We start from the raw sequence: 21,383 nt of genomic DNA on the forward strand, positions 1-21,383 counted from the left end.
GGATGAACATGCAGGTGGAGCACCAAAAACTGTCATGACGACCGAAAACATTAACAAAGTACACGATATCGTGCTGAAGGATCGTCGAGTCACTATCCGCCATGTTGCCGAGATGTGTGGCCTGTCATATGGCACTGTGCAAAACATAATTACCCAGGAATTGCAAATGAAAAAAAATGCTGCAAGATGGGTCCCTCGAAACCTCACCCCAGATCAGAAGCGCACCCGAGTGCTCATCAGTCAAGAACTTCTTGACAAGTTTCGTGCTGATATAGACGATTTCCTTGCCCGATTTGTAACTATGGATGAAACATGGGTCCATCACTTCGACCCAGAAACAAAATCACGAAGCATGGAGTGGAAACACCCACATTCTCCACCAACGAAGAAGTTCAAGGTGCAAACGTCAGCCAAGAAGATTATGGCCTCAATTTTCTGGGACTGCAAGGGTGTCCGTCCTTCTTGTGGACTATCTACAAATAGGGCAAACAATAATTGGCACATACTACAGTGACCTAATCAAGAAATTACGTGATTCCATCAAGAAAAAGAGGCGTGGTGTGCTCCTTCACCAGGACAATACACCTGTCCACACCTCACGCATTGCGAGGGCCGCTATCGCAGATGCATCGTTCGAATTGCTGCCCCACCCACCCTATTCCCCAGATTTGGTCCCCAGTGATTTCCATTTGTTCAAACATTTGAAGAATGACATTAGTGGGCAAAAATTTTGTGATGATTCTGAGGTGATAAGGGCTGTGGACTAATTGTTGGAGGACCAGTCAGAAGATTTTTTTTTTGCAAGGTATCCAGGAAAAGGAACACCGATGGGAGAAGTGCATTGGAGTTGCAGGGGAGTATGTTGAAAAAAAAAATATTGAAACCCTATTGCCGCTCTTTCTATGTTAGGGTCAGAGCATCCTGATCGCCCCTTGTATGTGTTCCGCAACTGCAAACTGACAGTGCAAAATTAGCCAGCATTAACATAGTACATATATACAATTCAATCCCCATAGACCTAGCTTTGCGTTCAGTTAAAAGATGGCTGACAACAAACAGAATCCCTGCTCTAGAGGTACAAGAGACAACCAGGCTGTTGAAAGTTTGTCTAAAACACAACTACTTTCAGTTTGAGGATAAATTCTACAATCAATCCGAGGGCCTTGCAATGGCAATCCACTATCAGCTCCTTTAGCCAACATCGTCATGCACCTGGTTGAAAAAGAGATACTCCACACTCCAGAACTACAATACATCCGATATGGAAGGTACGCGGACGACACAATAGTCATATACAAAAATTCAGAAGTACTCAATCTTCTAGTGAACAAGCTAAATAGCATTCACCCCAGGCTCAACTTCACCGTAGAACAAGAGAAACATGGTAAGATCAACTTCCTGGACATCACCATCAGCCGTGCACTTAACAAATTCACAATCACTGTTTACAGAAAACAGGATGCAAGCAACCAGTACATACACGCTCACTCTAGCCATCCCCCTAAACAGAAAGTTATGTGTGGCTGAACTTTTATTGAAGAGCCTTCTCCTACTGTTGCAGAGAAGAGGATCTACGAGAAGAGATAGCCACCATCACTGAAATAGACCTGAAACATGGCTACACAGAAGCACAACTTTCCACTTGGTGCAGTAAAGTGGAAATACAGGTCCGACACCCTAACCAGCCACAATCAACCCATCCACAATACAAGCAACCCAGCCACAATCAACCTCCAACAACCAATATAAATGATTTGCCTTCCCCTACCATCCAACCACATATCCAAAGCCCTTCTCCCATATGGCATCAAAGTAGCGCACAAACCCATTCCAAAATAGCTGATAAACTAAACAAACGATACTTCCTCTCCCCCCCTTGATAACCCAGGTGCATATGATGCAGAGTGCGAGTGCAAGGCACATTACATCGGCAGGTCCATCACATCTGTCAATGAAAGAATCCAACAGCACCTAACAGATGCGAAAAAAGCCTAACCCACCAATGGTCTTGCTAAACACATCAAATACAATGGCCATAAAATTCAAAAGGTACAAGTCAAACACACTGCCCACATGCTCGTAGACACCAAAATCAAGGAAACGCACGCCATAATGCACTTCCCGCACGAGCTAAACATCGATAGTGGACAGGCGCACCACACTTGGATTCCCCTACTACAACAGTTATCGCCCAGAAATAGCAGACGACATGGACCCAGATGCACAGTTAACAACAGCGCACCTAGCAGCAGCAGGAGAACTACAAACAAAAGACGCACGCCAAGCAACAGTACAGCAAGTTCCAATGAGGATGGTGGCAGTGGCCACTGAAATTAATAGAACGAAGAAGAAAAACAGTTTGGTGGATAAAGTGAGTACTAGTTTCTCCTTATTTAGATATATCAGATCGGTAAAATTATCGGTAATGCCTATATGGACTGATACCAATCAAGTACCAATTAATCTGCCCCATCGGTAATATATACAGAACATATAGCATATTAAAAAAAAAAAAAATCTTCACACTGAAAATTTCTCAGAAGTAAATCACCTGACATTAGATACAGACTACACCACGTTACAATTATAAACAATTGCAAATGTCAAAGTACAGCAGACAAGGATATTATTCCCATGGGGATTGTAGTAAATGCAATTTCTTGGTCCACTTCCGAACTCAAACACTGGTTCGCACTTCAGGTTGAACAATGTAGCTTTGGCTGGCATGAAACCATACACCACACAGAACTCTGTGCTCTTGGGGCTCCACGCCACTGAATAAATAGGTCCCTCTTTACCTGTGAAAAAAAAGTAAAATTCAGGAAGTTCTTGTATAATATTATTTACATTATATTATACATACATATATTGTTGTACATTATCCCCGCATAAAGTGGCTGGAGCACGGTGCTGATCACATCACCTCCAAAATGGCATAGATCGAGAATATGTTCGGACCTAGCCCCACATCCTCTAAATGTGCCTTCACGGTACGGTGCTATATGCACGGTTAAACTTTACTTTTTTTTTGTAAGATATTATAAGTAATTTTATTTAAAAAAATTCTGAAGCCATACATTTTTTTTTTACAAAATCTCAATTTATGATCATTTTCTTAATGATTTTGCTACAGCTGACCACATACCACCTTGAACAGATACTCTTACAGATTACCACCGATACAGACACTGTTGCTTGAAAATTATAACAATTTTTTTAAAAAAATGTTAATACTAATTACAGAGAAACTTAATACTTAGTATCGGATTAAAAATTATAGATACTAGAGTTTAGACTGCAATTAAAAATTAACCAGTAGACCTACAAAAAAACGAGTTACATCAAAATTTAGCTTATTTAATTCTGCGTTAATCTATGCTAACAAATTTTTTTTGAGTATGCCTTATATTTTTTAACGTCGTGAGAACAAAAAAATAAGGGCGAGTTTTTTGGAGTTTTGCAAACAATCGCTCTTTTTGAAATTCTATAAATCAAAAATGGGTTGTCCGATCATGATGAAAGTTTAGTATGGTGAAGGCAGAAAGGTTTTAAACATAAATCTTAATTTTCAGATTTTAAAAATTTGTCAAAAAACCGTTATCATAAATTTTGCAAAACAACTTTTTCTTAGTATTGGGTAGTCCTACAAATACAAAATTGATCTTGTTTTCAAGCTCTTGGCATCTGTTTTTAAAATCCATTATCACTGTTAATTCAGACTCAGAAACCGATTTTATACAGATTTTTATTCAGCGAAGTAAAGATGAGCGGGGAACGTGGCAACACAGCAAGCACCAACTCATAGTACAAGCCTGCCAGTTTCCACGGTTTAACCTTTTGGTGCCCAAGCGTCTCGAACGAGATACCCGAAAGTAACCCCCGGGGTACCAAGCATCTCAATCGAGACGCTGTGTCAAGGTCGTAGTTTTTACGTTATACCTTTTCTATTTTTGGCTAGAATTTCGATTTTATTTTTTTATATTGTTCCTAACACATGTATTTAACAGAAATGGTTTTTTGCATTTTTCTTTTGTCTTCATGAAAATGGAGGGGGAAAGGCGGGGAAAGGGACTTCTATTTTGCATCTCTTTTCAAGGTCAATTTTTTGCCGGCAAAGGAAGACTGGCTTTGTTGTTCTAAAGCAATGCTTTTTACTCCCTCCTGCTAAGTGCTTTCGAAGGAAGCTTGTTTATCAGTATCCGATGTCAAAATGAAAGTTTTCCGTGAGGGCGCAAGCAGGAGGTGGGGGGACGGGGGGAGACTGGTTGTTGAATCTGCGTTGTGAGAATGGAATTTCGAAGCACGCTGAAGGAAACCTTTGTTTTTTTTCACAAGTGGCAACAGGGGTTACCCAGCATTGTCTAAAAATAGAATTTCAAGCAGCTGCAAGAATTGGCGCTCATTTGTCACTACGTTCTAGCTTTTCGTCCGTGAATGTTGTGCGTAGGTGACGTTTTGTGCCCAAGTGCGAGGACATTTTGTGGGTGAAGTGACAATTTTTTAAAATAATTTTTGGGGGTTTTCTCCCTTCCCCCTCCATATATACACCAAATTTGCATTAATTTTGCATTTTGTGCATTTTGACATTTTTTTCGGGGTGAGGGGGCAGGGGGGAAACACCATTTTTTTTAAGAAAAGTATTTTTGAGGGAATTTCCCCCCTTTCCCCCTCCATATGTACGCCAAATGTGCATAAATTATATATCGTCTGAATCTGTGATTCATTCTGCGTACAACGGTATATCTTTCATATCTCTAGGGCACTTAGTTTCTGAGCTATTGCATTTTGAAGCTTGAATCAGTGGCATCCCGACCATTCCTTTTGGGGGGTACAACTCAAGTTACATTGGTCATACGACAATGATGCAAATATTTTTGTGTTTCTTACATGCCAGCGATAATTTCTATGTGCATTTTGAACTTTTCATATCTTTTTTTTGGGGGGGCGCGGGGGGGGGCGAAACCCCATTTTTTTTAAAAAAAAAAGTATTATCAGGGGATTTTCCCCCTTTTCCCCTCCATATTTTAACCATGTTTGTCAGTATAATACAAACTCAGTATCAGCACAATAGGTAGTAGCTATGGTGCTATATTGGAAAGGAAATTTAAATTTACATATACTGATAACTTTATAATTATTATATTGATAAAAATTAAAGAAAAAACTAGAAACAACAAAAATTACAATGGCATCAAATTATGCCTTTGTTTACAAGAATATTTATAAGATATCAATGCTATACATAAGAATATATATATATATAAATATATATATATATATATATCTTTGTTATCTCCTTCCAGGATAAAGCAAGTCTTTGTATCTACAATTCTGAGCTTCAGTTTTCGAAATTCATCATCTTCTCAAATCACCTCCAAACGTAGAACATATAAGTGTCACTCTATGCGACCTTCCTCCAAGCACTCATTTGAGGAACTGTAACATTCACAAGCCAGCCCCTTAAGGAAGATGAAAACAGATACTTATTCACTGCTTCCAATTCAACATGGCATCTATTATACATATCAATGTCATTCCACAACTTTCGAATCTTTATCAGATTATATCATGATCAAAGTTCATTCAAGTCATAAAAGGCTTCTATATAACTTAAGCATCCAAGTTATTATCACATTGCCAAGTTTAATGCTTTAAAAGCAACAATTATTGTACAAATATATCCCCATTCCATAATGCTAAATTTGTACTTATCTTTGTTCCATCTTGAGCTTCCCACCAAGTCACAGACTACTAGTATCAGAGCAACTAGTTCAAGCCCAATTTTTTAGTATGTGTTATCTTCAATTGTTTTTGTTTTATATTTTTGTCCATAAGTGCTTAACAGCTTGAATGTTTGTGTTGTAAATGTACATATTTGCTCTGTTACAGCTATTTTACTATGTATATTACAATATACTTATCTAATGATTACAATTACCATTTTTTTTGAATGTTGATACAAAATACCAAGTATGACATCATATTATACATTGAACAATTTTACAGAGTTGACCTTTGTATATTAACCTTGATGCCAATGCAAATGTTCACAATTTCAATAAATTTAATTATAAATTTGAATATATCATATCTTTCTTGTCTGAAAGAACACATATGATTGAAGATATTTGTTTTTCATATTGCCAGTCAAAAATAACTGTAATACTAACTTATTATAAATATTGCACAAATGTAGAACTTTGAACTTAGCTTAACCTTTTTGAAATGTTGTTATGACAATGTATTATTTATATTGTCATAATATGTACGCCGAATGTGCATAAATTATATATCTTCTAAATCTGTGATTCATTCTGCGTACAACGGTATATCTTTCATATCTCTAGGGCATTTAGTTTCTCAGCTATAGTCATTTCAAGGTACCGCTGCATTTTGAAGCTTGAATCAGTGGCGTGCCGACCATTCCCTTTGGGGGTACAACTCAAGTTACATTGGTCATACGACAATGATGCAAATATTTTTCTGTTTCTTACATGCCAGCAATAATTTCTATGTGCATTTTGAACTTTTCATATCCTTTTCTTCGGGGGGCGAAACCCAATTTTTTTTTAAAAAAAAAAAGTATTTTCAGGAGATTTCCCCCTTTCCCCCTCCATATATACGCCGAATGTGCATAAATTATATATCGTCTAAATCTGTGATTCATTCTGCGTACAACAGTATATTTTTCATATCTCTAGGGCATTTAGTTTCTGAGCTATAGTCATTTCAAGTTACCGCTGCATTTTGAAGCTTGAATCAGTGGCGTGCCGACCATTTCTTTTGGGGGTACAACTCAAGTTACATTGGTCATATGATGATAATTCAAATATTTTTGTGTTCCTTACATGTCAGCGATCATTTCCATGTGCATGTCGACACTGTCATGTACTTTTTTCTTGGGAGGAGGGTGGGGGAACCAAATTTTTTTTTCCAAATTTTGGAATTTTGAGAGTTAGCCCCTCCCCCCCGCCACATATACGCCGAATTTGCAAAAAATTCATATAGTCTGAATCTCTGGTTCATTCTGCGTACAACGGTATATCACTCATCTCTCTAGGGCAATTAGCTTCCGATCTACTCTCATTTAATTGAAACTCTGCATTTTGCTCAAAATCGGCTTGGTACCCCGAGGCTTACTATTGAAAAAGGGCTTGGGCGTCAAAAGGTTAACGGATATCGCTGTGTGACGTGATGCCACGTTCCGTGCTCATCTTTACTCCGCTGAATAAAAATCTGTATAAAATCAGTTTCTCAGTCTGAATTAACAGTGATAATGGATTTTAAAAACAGATGCCAAGAGCTTGAAAACAAGATCAATTTTGTATCTGTAGGACTACCCAATACTAAGAAAAAGTTGTTTCGCAAAATTTATGATAACTGTTTTTTGACAAATTTTTAAAATCTGAAAATTAAGATTTATGTTTAAAACCTTTCTGCCTTCACCATACTAAAATTTCATCATGATCGGACAACCCGTTTTTGGTTTATAGAATTTCAAAAAGAGCGATCATTAGCAAAACTAAAAAAAAAACGCTCCTTTTTTGTTCTCACGACTTAAAAAATATAAGGCATACTCGAAAAAAAAAATTGGTTAGCATACATTAAAGCAGAATTGAATAAGCTAAATTTTGATGTAACTCGTTTTTTTTTGTAGGTTTACTGGTTAATTCTTAATTGCAGTTCAAACTAGAGTATCTACCTAGTCTGGCTATAAATACTGTTACAAACTTTCGGCTTGGACTGTACATCCAGTAGTCAGGCTCATGAATCATGCTTGTGCTGAAGTTCACTCCTGATCATTGTGTGTTCAGCTGTACAAGAGGAAGCGTGTATGTTCTTGTGCTTAGCATGGAGTGGGACGAATATGAAAACATAGTAGCCGTAATTGCTCTGCATATGGTTGGGAAGTCACTCACTGAGATTTTCCAGCCCCTAAAAATCCCAAAGATCAGCAAAAGGTTTGTGTATCAGACAATCCCGACATTCACTGATACTGGTAGCATGAAAGATCGCTCAAGAGTTGGTCGACTTCACACCGTATGAACAGCTGCTGCTGTTAAAGCAGTGGTGGCTCGCATCCGCCAAAATCCCATCCAGAAGCAAGTGATAATGGCACAGAAGCTGAACATTTCACAACAATCAATGTTCAGGGTACTTAATGAAGACCTTGGAATTGGAGCTTACCAGTGGAGTACTGGAAATTTCCTGACGACACAAGTGAAGAAGCAGAGGGAACTGAAATCGAGATGGCTTCTGCAGCGGTACGTTGCCAATGAGCATTGCAGGATTCTCTTCACTGATAAGAAATTGTTCACCACTGAATAAAGTTTTAACCGCCAAAATGAAAGGGTGTATGCTTCAAACTCTCGAGAAGTTTGTGAGAGAGTTCCCAAAAATCAGAGATGCCACCAGCCCTCCTCAGTCATGGTTTGGTGGGGGTGAGCTATGAGAGTTCCACCAGGCCTCATTTTTGAGAAAAGGGCTTAAAAGCCGTGTGAAAGTGTATGTGGGAAGTGCCCTGGATCCTCTTGTGACACTGTTGAACCAAACAATGTTTCACAATAAATCCTGGATGTTCAAGAAATATCCTGCCCCAGCTCATAAGGGAAGGATGACGTGACGATGACTGGAGACCAGTGTACTCTATTTCATCTCTACTTTCGATTGGCCATCTGATAGCCATGTTCTCAGTACCTTGGACTACAAACTGTGCCCAGAGCTAGAGGGGACTGTCTGCAAGAAGAGACACCCTATAACTGAAAGTTAAAAGCGCTCCTTGATAGCAGCAGGGGCGGACTTTCCCATCAAGACCATCCATGCTGCAATAGATGCCTGGCAAGGGAGACTTCGAGCCTGTGTGAGGGCGAAAAGTGGGCATTTTGAAAACTGATTGGTGGTATTTGTGTGTAATATATGTCAGTGTAACATACTAAAAGAACATTTAAAAATCTGAAACCATATTCAATTTATTCACAAAATAGTGTGTAACAGTATTTATGGCCAGACTAGGTATAATTTACAATCTGATAGTTGTAGTAAACGTGAGTACTAAGTTTCTCTGTAATTATTTACTACCGCATCTCTCATTTCCCAAAATATGAATGTTATATTAGTAGGTGAGTATGTATTCCACTTCAAGTATAAGCATTCTTTAAAGTATTAAAAAATTACACCAGAATATAAAAATACCTGTTAATGTAATCTGAAAATAGTTTTTCACACAATACTGGTACAAAATCAATGGAAACCTCAAATTTTGCGTAACTTCCAGGATAATTCCATGTGGCATTCTTTTTGCAGACCTTGCGAATGATAAAAATGGCAGAAAATTATTGACTGGTATTGGTAAATAAATCAGACTGATAAGATCCAATACTGAAGGCCTGGTATTGGCTCAGTCTACTTTATAACCTTGACCCCCCCCCCCAAAAGGTAAGATTCTGGATAAACTCCTGGTCCTATGCAACTAAACTATAGGAAAAAAAAAAAACACCTCTAGTGAAACTATGTGCAACATTTTTCAATTTAAGTTTATTTTAAAAGCATTCAAGCTCTTCCCAAATGTTTACACATCTGAACTTCAACTTTAAGAGAAAAGTACTTTTCACAAATGTCAGTCACATTGTTACTCAGTTCAGTAGAAGGCCACAGATAGGACAAACCTTCTCTTCTAGTTCAAATCAGTCCTATGTTAATTTATCTGTTTGGTTCAGTATTAATTGGTGTAATTCAACTTACTGAGCAATACCATAGCAGTTTCACCCTTGATAGTGATGAAGTGGAGCTGCTGTTTGCCATAGTAGGAAGATCCAGACTTGTCTACTTCTGTGCTTGTCATAAGTAATACTCCTGTTCCCTTCTTATTCCAGTACATGTCAACTTTGTCAGCCTGAAAGAAGATAAAAAATATAGCAATGCAAAAATATTAGGTATCACAAAAAATCTGTGTTCTTCCTTAAACCTATTCAAAGGTTTCTAATACATTTTGACAGCTTCCAATATCATATATCGAATACGGAACATGATGAATTTTTGTGAAACTTCTACCAACTTTAGATTGGATTTTATATAAAAGAAAATAAAGGGATGAATATAATAAAAGTATCTGGAAATTTAATAATGAACTGAATTTTAATGACAATGATTCTTTACTAGCACGCAATGTTAATTGAGCATTGATTGTCTAGTACATGCAAACTTCTGTGGCATAGTGGTTAGCACAGTGCACTATGACCCCCAGGGATTCTGGAATCACTGTCTAGCACTTTTACCTACACTTTAGAGCCACATATTTTTCGTCACTAAAAGATCTGATTTCGGTACAAAAATTGGGCACATTTTGGGATCGAAAGCAGGATATAAACTGACATTTGTTTTAAAATGGTGAATATTACCCAAAACAATATTAAAAACCACTTATTAAAGAAAATAAACTTCTCTCCTCTAATAGTACATTTTATGTAGATATCAGAAGTATATCCCTGTGTAGAATTCGCTTTTTGTTTCTCAAATATATACACAGCAGAATTAATATTTTTTTCCATGAATTGCATAACTCACAGGTTAATTCGACTTCAGAAAGTGTCGCATCGGTAAAAAAAATCTAAATTTAGTGTTTAAAAGTTTATTTCACATTTTGCAGTTCATTTTGCATCATTTCGTGACCGAGTATGGTAGGAAAATCCATTTCACGCCTTTCTCAAACATGAAAAAATAATATAGGGTTTTATTTCACATTTTGTGTTTTCGTCAAAAATGAAATGTGCATGCCTCTACCTATACTAAGTTTTGAGAGAGCACCTCTTATCTCATTTACTATGTCCATAGTGGGGATCCGACCTACAAGAGACCTGTGATTTTACTACAAATCTGGCGAGTTAACCAACTACGCCATGGTGCCGCCTCCCCAAGAAATTTGTGAAGTGATCTCTCAAAACATAGTGTTAGGAGTAAGTATAAATAAAAGCACTAGGCAATGAATAATGCCTACTGCATGCTAATCTGAAAGTGCATTTTAAGATTAAAATAACTGCAAATTTTTATTTATTAATAAGTCTGTTAACAGACTTACTTCCTGCCACTCACAATTACACATTGCAATTCCATGACAGCATCTGTTCCATGGGCTGAACTTTAATCATTCAGTTGGCAAAGGCAAAACAAAAGTCTATATATATTTTTTAGGGATGGGCCGATATGAAATTTTGGCCAATACTGATAAAGTACCGATATAAAATTTGCCGATACCGATAACCGATATTCTACCGATCCAATACAAAATTAGAAACGGTCCTTGAAGAACCTGAAAGGTTCATTGACCTTGTTAATAAATGTGTGTTTCAAGGTGACTGCAGTGCAAGAGAAGTTGCATATTTAGACACTTACTTTTTTAGAAAGTAGGGCATGGAGATTATCCATAAAAATTACAACAAAATGGCATAATTTTGCACTAAATTATCAAATATTTATCGATATATCGGATCGGTAAAATAATCGGTAATTTTACCGATAAACCGATATGCCTATATCGGCCGATACCGATAGAGTACCGGGTCCCATCCCTAATATTTTTGCATGGAAACTAATATTATATACTTCTCTTTTATATTTACCTGGAAGAAGCTCTTGTTTGCTAGAGAGCTCGAACTGTCAAACTTAGGATACTGGAATAACCTTCCAAATGATGGCTGGCCTTGGTTACCTGGAAAATACAAATTCACGTGAATACTTTTTGCCACTCTACTGCTTATGTTGTTCGCTGATGACTTAGTAATATGGGGTAACAGTGAAGAAGAAGTACAGACACAGCTTGATAGTTGGAATGAGGAAATCAGAAGAGCAAGAATTAAATCCAGTGCAGAAAAGAGTGAGGTGGTAATAACAACAAGGAAAAGTGCCAGAAATGTACCAAGAATAAAAGTGGACACAGAAGAGTTGAGGGTAGTGAAGAGTTTCAAATATCTAGGAAGCATAATTGAGAGAAGTGGAAGAATAGATGAGAAGGTAAACAGAAGAGGGCAAATGGGTGGTGGACTATATCAAAGTGTTCTATGATTAATATGGAACAGGGATGTACCTATGAAATGCAAGAAGGTAATATACTGGGTGGGGTACCTAGAAGTACCACCGGAAATATTTCGTAAACAACAATAAATATTCAAAAACTGCTTTCACAGATATATAGGTATAAGAGGGGCCAATGAAATTAGTGGACACAATACGTTCAACTTCGTAAGGAAATATGGTTTTCAACACAAACTTAGTTTTCTTTAAATGGAAACCGTATTTTATTTTTAGCTCATTTGAAAGTACGGAAAAATTCATTAAGAATGGCATTTGTTACATTGTAATACGTCAAGTAGTTCTCAAGTAATTGTAACGTGAAGTTGACGCTTGAAACAAACATTCTCACAAGTTGATATGTCGTAACGATACGGCAGACAGTGGGGGTAGTAAAGCTTCAGGACAGAATAGATCAGGCACAAATTCGGACCATGAAGAGGATGGATGCAGAAATACTACCAGTAAGAGCTTACATGCACAAGGAGTGGGAATAAAGCCAATAGGGAGACCAAGATGTCGGTTGAAAGAGCAGATAATGGAGAGTGTTAGGAGAAGAGGACAAGATTGGAACACCATGGAAAAAGGGGAATGGTGGAAGACCAGGAAAAATGGAGAGGCTTGACTTCTATGCCGACCCAGCAAGAGGCAGGAAACGGCGAAGGATGATGATGATGAAAGCTGATTCATACAGACTGATAATTATTTTGGTATACAAAGAATTACCAGGTTAGGAACCTGAATTTATTTAATATGCAAAAGAAAATCAATTCAAAAATCAAATCTTTTTTGTTCTAATGACTAGTATTCAGAACGGCAACTGGGAAGAAGGTTACGCCTTCTGAAGAACAAGTGAGCTGACCAATGTGTCACAACATAAACAAGAAACTGTGGGGTCTTCTTCTGCTTTCACCTTCCTTCGCAATAAACAGGGGTGGGAGAGTTGACAACAAGGTTCCACAGTTCTTTGTTGAATTATTGATCAAACCTTTCTGCAAATCAACTTCCTACTTGTTGGGGTTAAGTTTCTAACAGGCATCAATCACAAGGGAAGGCTAAAGTAACTACCTCACCAAGAATTGGGTTGGCTCCTGGACACATTTCCTAAGTTGAAAAACTGTGCAGTGGGGGATTTTGTAACCACACAGAACCAATACCTGAGCTTCTGTGTGGTTTCAAAATCCATCACTGAAACATTTTTGTTCTTTCAACATTGCGAAGAATATATCAAAGGGACAAATGTGTTGCAAGTAGCCACTTCGCACCTTTCCTTTCTGAGCCTGATTCCTGATGCAGTTCCCAATCAGGTATGTCGTGACAAACACAAGGTTGTAATTTACACATTCTGTGGTAAAATTGTGACAATATTTTTAAAATGTTGTACTGATCACGTAGGAATCTAACAATATTTTAGAACTAAACATTCTTAAAGCAATACATTAACACTTACGGAATTATTTTAGATATAGTAAAATATATGAATATTTACAAGGAGAGAGAGTTCAATTCATAGTGTGGGTGGCCTTAGGTAGACTCTCTTCAAGAATGTTTCTGCATAAGCTGCTCTGGGGCTTGGTGCCCTTTCATCGATGGGTACCTGGAGAGTGGTTCACAGGATAAAGGTGGTTGGAGTATGGTGTTGCTCACATTCATTAACTCCATTGTAGTAAAGGAGATGAATAAGCCCGAGAGATCACCTCCGCACTTCATATTGGCAGAGAGCAATGCTCAGAAGAAAACTTAAAACTTTTATTGGACCTATTTATTAAAATATACCTGATTTCCTATCAGCAAAATACAAACAAAATTGACATGTAATATGATCTGAAACAAAGGCATAATCTACCTTAAGACAATAACGGTAGCAAACATTTAAAACTAATAGATTCCACAACAAAAAAGAAGTCAAGTATTTCATTATTACACAAGAACTCACACCACTCTGAACATTACTGATCATGAAGGCATTTTTTTTTTCGAAGATTATGGAAGCATCAACTGACAAAAATGTTGCAGAAACATAGGGAGAAAAGCAGATTCAAACTAGTGCTTTGGCACACTGTCCAATTGAGCTACTGAGGCAACTCTGGCTTTGCCCGATTTGTTCCTCCAATCACGTTACTTGTGTAGAATTTTTCCCTACTAGAGGTACAGGAAGGAGGTCCATTGCTTTTGAATTACCACAGAGGTTGACAAAGTATATCCTTGCACAGAATCAAATGGCAGAATATGCTAAAAACCCAGGTTAGAGTCCTGGTCAACCTTGCATTTTTCACTATTTATTTACAACAGTACATCTCCCATGTGTACCAAAACAATGCATAAAAGTATTTATAATTGAGAAATGAGAGACATGGTAGTAGATAAATACAGAGCACTAGTACTAACTTTTTCGCGAAACTGCTTTTGTCTCTTAGTTCTATTAATTTCAGTGGTCACTGCCACCATCCTCATTGGAAATTGTTGCACTGTTGCTTGCCATGCTTCTATTGTTCTTAGTTCTCTGGTTGCCGCTGAAATAGCTCTGAAACATGGCCACACAGAAACCCAGCTTTCCACTTGGTGCAGTAAAGCAGAAGAACAGGTCAGGCACCCTACCCAACCACAATCAACCTCCAATGGCAAGTATAAGTGGCTTGCCAGTACTTTAGTATTATACGGACTACCTCATTTCAGACACACTGTTTTCTGAATAATTTTTCAGTGTATTTTTGCTAATATAACCAAACCTAACAGACCTACCAACCCCGTAGGCATTCCTAGTCTGATGTCAGAACACAAGGTGGCAGAAGTGTTGTGCGACAAGTCCGTATAATACTAAAGTACCGGTTTGCCTTCCCCCTACCATCCCACCACATTCAACCTCATATCGAAAGCCCTTCACCCCTATACATCAAAGTGGTGCACAAACCCAATTCCAAAATAGCTGATAAACTAATCAAACACAAACGGTACTTCCTCTTCCCCCCTTGATAACCCAGGTGTATACGGTGCAGATTGCGAGTGCAAGGCACATTACATCTGCAGGTCCATCAGATTTGTCAGTGAAAGAATCCAACAGCACCCAACAGATGCAAAAAAAAAAGCCCAACCCACAGGCACACCACACTTCGCTTCCCCTACTACAACAGTTAACGCTGGGCAATAGCAGACGACAGTTGACAACAGCACATCTAGCAGCAGCCAGTGAACTAAGACCAACAGAAGCTCGCCAAGCAACAAGTTCCAACGAGGATGGTGGTAGTGGCCATTGAAATTAATAGAACAAAGAGGAAAAAACAGTTTCGCAGAAAAAGTTGAGTACTAGTTTCTCTGTATTTATAAAAGTATCGTTAGAAAATATTCAGAAAAGCCCTTGAGATAATCAGGATAATAAAACAGTTGCAGTTTATTTTGCCAAAAAAGGTTTTACGCTTTGCATATGCATAGAGACATACATAACATTGACAGTGTATTACCATACAGCATATTTCATAGGGTAACAGGACTGTGAAAAAATATTGGCCAGTGTCAGTGATCAAAATAGAACTGACACTCCAAATTCAATGCTCCTGACAACCACCCTAATCAGTTTTATACTTCAATCATGTTGTACCATGCTCCATCACGAAAAGATACATTTGTACATTTTTCACACAACATAAACATTAGTTTCTTGGTACAATGTACTTGCTTACCTGGAACATAACACAGTACATGATATGGAGATGCTCCAGGGGATAAACTAAAGTTGGCTACTTTCTGTAGATGGATTTTGTGTGACGTGACCTCTAAGTTTCCCTCTTCATAGAACCACACTTCATTATTCACGTTCCTTGCACACACTTTTTCATCCGAGGTCCATTGTGGTTGCCTGCAAGGAACAATAATGTAAATGGTACAAATGAACAATTGATACTTTCGTACAGTCCACTACAGGGTACAACAAATTGTTTTTACTCTAAATTCCAATATGCAATTCTAAACAACCATAACAATCTGATGCAAGGCAAAATAGATTTGCCACAAAATATAAATTAAATTATTTATTGTCTAATCTGAAATAAAATAATTTATATTATCGCACTGAAAAGATCTAAGATACCCTGCAAACTTACCATCACATTTATAGCTTCTTAATAGATAAATACAGGATGATTCAGAAGTCCCCCTGGGGTTTCACATATGAATAACTTCTGTTATTGAACTAATACAGTAAACAAGAGGTCACAGGTTCAATACCTAGTGGAGACACATAGCAGTTTGGATCCCACTTTAAACTGTAGATCCAGTCTCGATTAGCCTTTCTGCGTATGAAGCACTCTTAAAAACAACACAATCAAACAAACAATGAACTCGCAAGGTGGCTGCTTTATGACCCACTTACAATTCAAGTGTAATTCCAAGTCATAAAGGTGAAATTTTCAAAAAATGTAAGGCAAAAATAATAGCAATTGTTATATTAATACCAGTTTATATTCACATTTTACACTATTACAAAAAAAACCACCCCCCAAAGATATAAAAAAGAACAACATAAGAGTAAATGATGATTGAAGAGACTCCCTTTCACCAGTGGGTTCAAAGTGTTCCACTTAGTGCAAGATGTAATTCTATTTAGGTGCGCTCTTGCTGGATCTGATCTGAAAGCACTATCATGACAGCCTCTGTTTGAATACAATCACACAAAATGACATGTTTTCATATCAGCATCTTCACGCATAACATAACTTGCAGCAGTGACCTAAGCATACATACTGGGGATCGATGGACACAAAATCTGGATTTCAAATTATCCAATATCCATTTTGGAGCTAGATATGCGGAAATGATGAATATAGGAATACACGGACAAATGATAAAACTGTCCAGATAATGCACACATTTACATCTTTGGGATATCTGGACATTTCAGATATTGAGAAAATCTAAATATCCAGATATTTTAGATAATCTGAATATCAGGATTTGGCAATCCCTAATACATACACAAGAAGTTGCGTCCTCTTCATTTTGCACCATCCTTTTTAAATACCTTGTATTAACCATAAAATATACTCCATGACCATTACACGTACAAAAAAAATAAAAAAAATATATCAAAATTTCTGAACTGGAATAAACTACTTTCATATTTCTGAGACAACAATATGTAATGACAATCCACTTACCAACCGGTCTGCTTCTTATGGACGAATGCCTTCACCAGCTCCCCAGTTTTGGAATTCCATATGTGCAGATTGGGACCACCTTGAGGATTTGCTTGAGAAACTGAAAATAACAATAATAATATAAATATTTTGAATTAATTTATTTCAATTTCCAAGTATGGTATTCGTGGGATTTGAAAGAGTATCTGCATTGGTATGGGGTCCATTTGGTATTAGATCACCTCTAACAAAAAAACATGACCAATCATGAACTTGAAACTTATAATTTTGATTACAAGATGACAAGAGTTACCATTGTACTTATTATTTTCTTTTTAAATTTAGGAGACCTGGAACTACAGGGTGTGGCAATGAATCTGGCGATTTTGCAACAGTGAATATAGATAGTTATTGTGGCAGAGGTAGCATGTAACTGCAGCTATCTTGCAGCCCCTGCTTTACCATTCAGTTATGATGAAGTCATGGAACTTGCCAGTGTGTCTTCATTGCAAAAGAGTATTACAAAGCAGTGATAGTTATGTCTGTGCAGCATGCATTTCGGAAATGTTTTAATATTGGAGGTATTTGAAAGCAAAAGTCTTCCAACCACCACACCTTCAATGAACTTGAAGATCGGATCCGGGAAGAGGTGGCTCCAATTCCTGTGGCCATGCTGCACAATGTCATGCGGAACCTATCCAAAAAACTGATAGTGTGTGTGTGGAACGAAATGGACGTCTTCTTTGTAATGTTGTCAAATAAATAGAAATGCCAGGATTGGATTTTCTTTTGGCATTTCTCCTTCAATGAATAAAGTAGTTCATTTTGTCTTAATTATGTATATTTTGTTCTGAATTACATACAATTTTGTTTAAAGTATGGAGTATTTAAAATTGCCAGATTCATTACCGCACCCTGTACCTGAAAGACAGTGGAGCTGACTGGTTGCGAAAGGAAGATAAGTAGCAATGGTTATCGGTATGCTACCCACATTTGACCCCACAGAAATTATAATGCTTGATCGATATTAAAATTATGGGTATGCCAACACATAGGCTATTTGTGCCCGTCACACAATAAGGGAGATAAGCCCCTTAACTAAAACAAAGGATCCTAACAAGAAAAAATAGGTCTATTAAAAACTTCCTCAATCAATTTCCAAAGCTAATACTGTCGTAGAATACTATTAACAGCTATACTTTTTCCTGTATGTGCATATTCAGGAGAACACACGCTCCCTTCATCGGACTGTAAACTACAAAAGAAAAAAACTACACTGTCTCTGAGGATAAAATCTCGATACTCTAGATCAGTGGTTTCCAACTTCAAAAGGTCCGAGGGCCAAAATTATATCCAGCAATTGATTGGAAGGCCGCATTTTTTTGGGGGGGGGATTAAAATTTACAAAAATTGTAAGTACTGAACTGAAAATTTAGTACTTTCGCAAGACCTAAATTTCTAAAATGAGGCATCAAAAACAATGGAATCACAAATCAAAATTCTATAATAAAAATTTGTTTCACAAAAGCCCAATACTTATGGATGAATTGAAAGAAATGAAAAACACACCATAAAAATAAGAATCCTTCATAGTAAGTGTTCAATGTGAAAATTGAGGCCGACCTGCTTCTTTTATTAAAGTTGGAATGTCCACTTCAATTTCTGTATTTGAAAGTCTCAGAAGGTGAAGAATCTGCCAGTCGGCTTCTGTAGCGGTTCTTGATGAATTTCATTGAAGAAAAAACACTTTCACACGTGTATATGCTGCCGAACATCGATGTCATTCTTTGCCCAAAACTACTAAGGTTTGCAAAGCGTTCCTTTGAAAGGTATTTGAAAATCTCTGGCCCCTCTTCTTGCCTAGTTTGAAGGAACACAGCCTTGCAAATCACACAATTCAAGTTTGGAGAGAAGCTATTTTCATTTTCAATCTTACGTTTTTTGCAGATATTGCTCATTTTGATATTTGCATAAACTTTAACAATCAGTCGCAGTACAATCCGAATTGGAACACTGGAACTCACTTCGTACTTCGTGCGTAGTAAAACAGATCTCTTTAGCGCCGCTCTGCAGTTTGTTTTCAACACAAGGAGTGAAGCCTTCGCGGAAGCGGGAGAGTTCATTCCTCATAGCGAAGAGGTTGAATGCATGGTGTGAAGAGAAAGTTACGTCACTTTAGATTCTTCTGATGATCATTATTGACTGCAAAATCAATTCTACTACCTGTGATATTGTCTTTCTTCACAGAACTTTCGTTCCTTCAGTAAAAATAGAACGTATTTTAATAAAAAGAAATAAAATTAATGTGTTTTGCAAACTGGCTTTGCGGGCCACAAAAAAGGCAACGGGGGCCGCGTGCCGTCAGTTGGAAACCCCTGCTCTAGATAAAAGCTAGAGCTGTACAGGGATACTCAGCACTAGAGTACCACTTGTGCTCGCTCAAACTCGTTCAAATCTCCACCGCTTGATCGTACTGCACTCATGGTGGAATGACTGAAAACGTCCCATATTTCAGAGCCTAATGGGGAGCACTGTCAACTTAAAACCCATACATGGAAGGAAACCACTCCATGCAATTACAATTCTAAATAATAATTTCACATATTGTTATGTAAGGCTCAAATACAATACATATGAAAGTATGCCACATCTACAGACCGAAACGTAAAATGGATACACATGATGACAGACCTGCCTAAGCAATTACAAATATCGTATTACAGTGCAAGAAGTACGTGTACATCATTGTTCACTTACCGAAAGGATAAATCATATTCTGTGAAATAATAAAATGCAGTTAAAACATTCAATCGAACATCATTTCAATGTGACAATAATCGTAGAAAAATAAAATGTCAGCCTAAGCAGTCCATAATCATCTTTTTCATTTTCACATATCTCCGTAAGATACACAAAACTGCATTTTAACATTGAGATGATGACTATGTTCACTTATTTTTCAATTTCACTTCGTCTTTTACTTCACGATCCATATTTCAGGAGCCACTACCATAGACAAATTACGGAAATACGTGTGTATTAACAGGGTTCGAGAGTTCAAATGTATTTCGCTCAAGCGTTGCCCGTGAGAACTATTTGCAGCTCGAGCGAAAAACACTCATTGCAGCACTCTACTCAGCACACATAACGACAAACACAGGACAACACGACCCACAGAGGATTATCCTGGCTGTGGGTCCAGGTGAGTCTCTCTTTGGCCTGCAAGAAGCAGTTACGCAGTTAATACAGTGTGATACAAGGAAGTGAAGTTGTCTTCTGGGTGCCTTCTCAGGTCACCCCTTTTCACCATGGAAATTAGAACGCAAATCACCACATTTATATCAGCTACGAGAATGTAATAGAAACCTACCAGTGCTGTTCCCAACATATTTCATGTACAAAAAAAATCCTCAACTACCGACTTATGCTTTAAATTACAGTGACTGCATGGATTCCCAAAGGCTTCCATAATTTACATAGTCGAAACAACAATAACAACAAAAGTATTCCTGATACCTACAGGCATGCACATTTCATTTTTGACGGAAACACAAAATATGAAATAACACATTTATATTATTAATTTTTCATGTTTCTAAAGGCATGGGGTGCATCTTCCTACCCGGTTTTGTCACGAAATGATGCAAAATAGACTCTCAAGCACTAAATTTAGAGTTTATTTACCGATGCGACACTTTCCGAAGTTTGAATTATCCTGCGAGTTATGCAAGTCCTGAAAAATTAAATAATTTTGCTGTAAATATTTGAGAAGCAAAAATGGACCCCTTTATAAGAAAAAAAACTTAATACTCTGGTAACTATATTAATGTGCTACAAAATTAGAAGGGATATGTTTATTTCGTGTAGCAAGTGCAGTTTCTAAATCAAATTTAGGATTATATTCACAATTTTAAAAACCAAAATGTCATTTTATATGCCACATCTCATCCAATTTTTCACCACTATAACACTGAAATTTTAGTTTATTTACCACTTTTGAACCTGAAATTGATCCTGTTTTTGTACCGAAATTTTGCTTTTTCATTTAAAAAAAATATGTGCCTCTACTGATTACAGTAATTCTGCTGTAAATGTTGGAGAAGCAAACTCCTTTACACAGGAATAAACTTAACACTCCAACAATTATATAAATGTACTGTAAGGAGGGAAAAGTTTATTTTGTGTAATAAG

At 37.3% G+C, this 21,383-nt stretch overlaps 1 protein-coding gene across 3 annotated transcripts in view; it reads right to left on the bottom strand.

Annotated features, from left to right (window-relative positions):
* The window catches only part of eIF2A (eukaryotic translation initiation factor 2A), a 96,553-nt gene that overhangs the window by 21,563 nt on the left and 53,607 nt on the right, over positions 1-21,383 (bottom strand). For all 3 annotated transcript variants that reach the window (XM_083130040.1, XM_083130039.1, XM_083130041.1), the window contains exons 4-8: positions 17,214-17,313; positions 15,741-15,916; positions 11,616-11,704; positions 9,742-9,892; positions 2,628-2,798 (exon numbers count right to left, since the gene is read on the bottom strand). In XM_083130040.1, the coding sequence (XP_082986166.1) occupies positions 2,628-2,798; positions 9,742-9,892; positions 11,616-11,704; positions 15,741-15,916; positions 17,214-17,313 (687 nt within the window). The remainder of the gene's footprint in view (positions 1-2,627; positions 2,799-9,741; positions 9,893-11,615; positions 11,705-15,740; positions 15,917-17,213; positions 17,314-21,383) is intronic.

This window comes from Lepisma saccharinum, chromosome 10 (genome assembly GCF_977018435.1).
Source record: "Lepisma saccharinum chromosome 10, izLepSacc3.1, whole genome shotgun sequence".
In the NCBI taxonomy this organism is placed as follows: Eukaryota; Metazoa; Arthropoda; class Insecta; order Zygentoma; family Lepismatidae; genus Lepisma; species Lepisma saccharinum.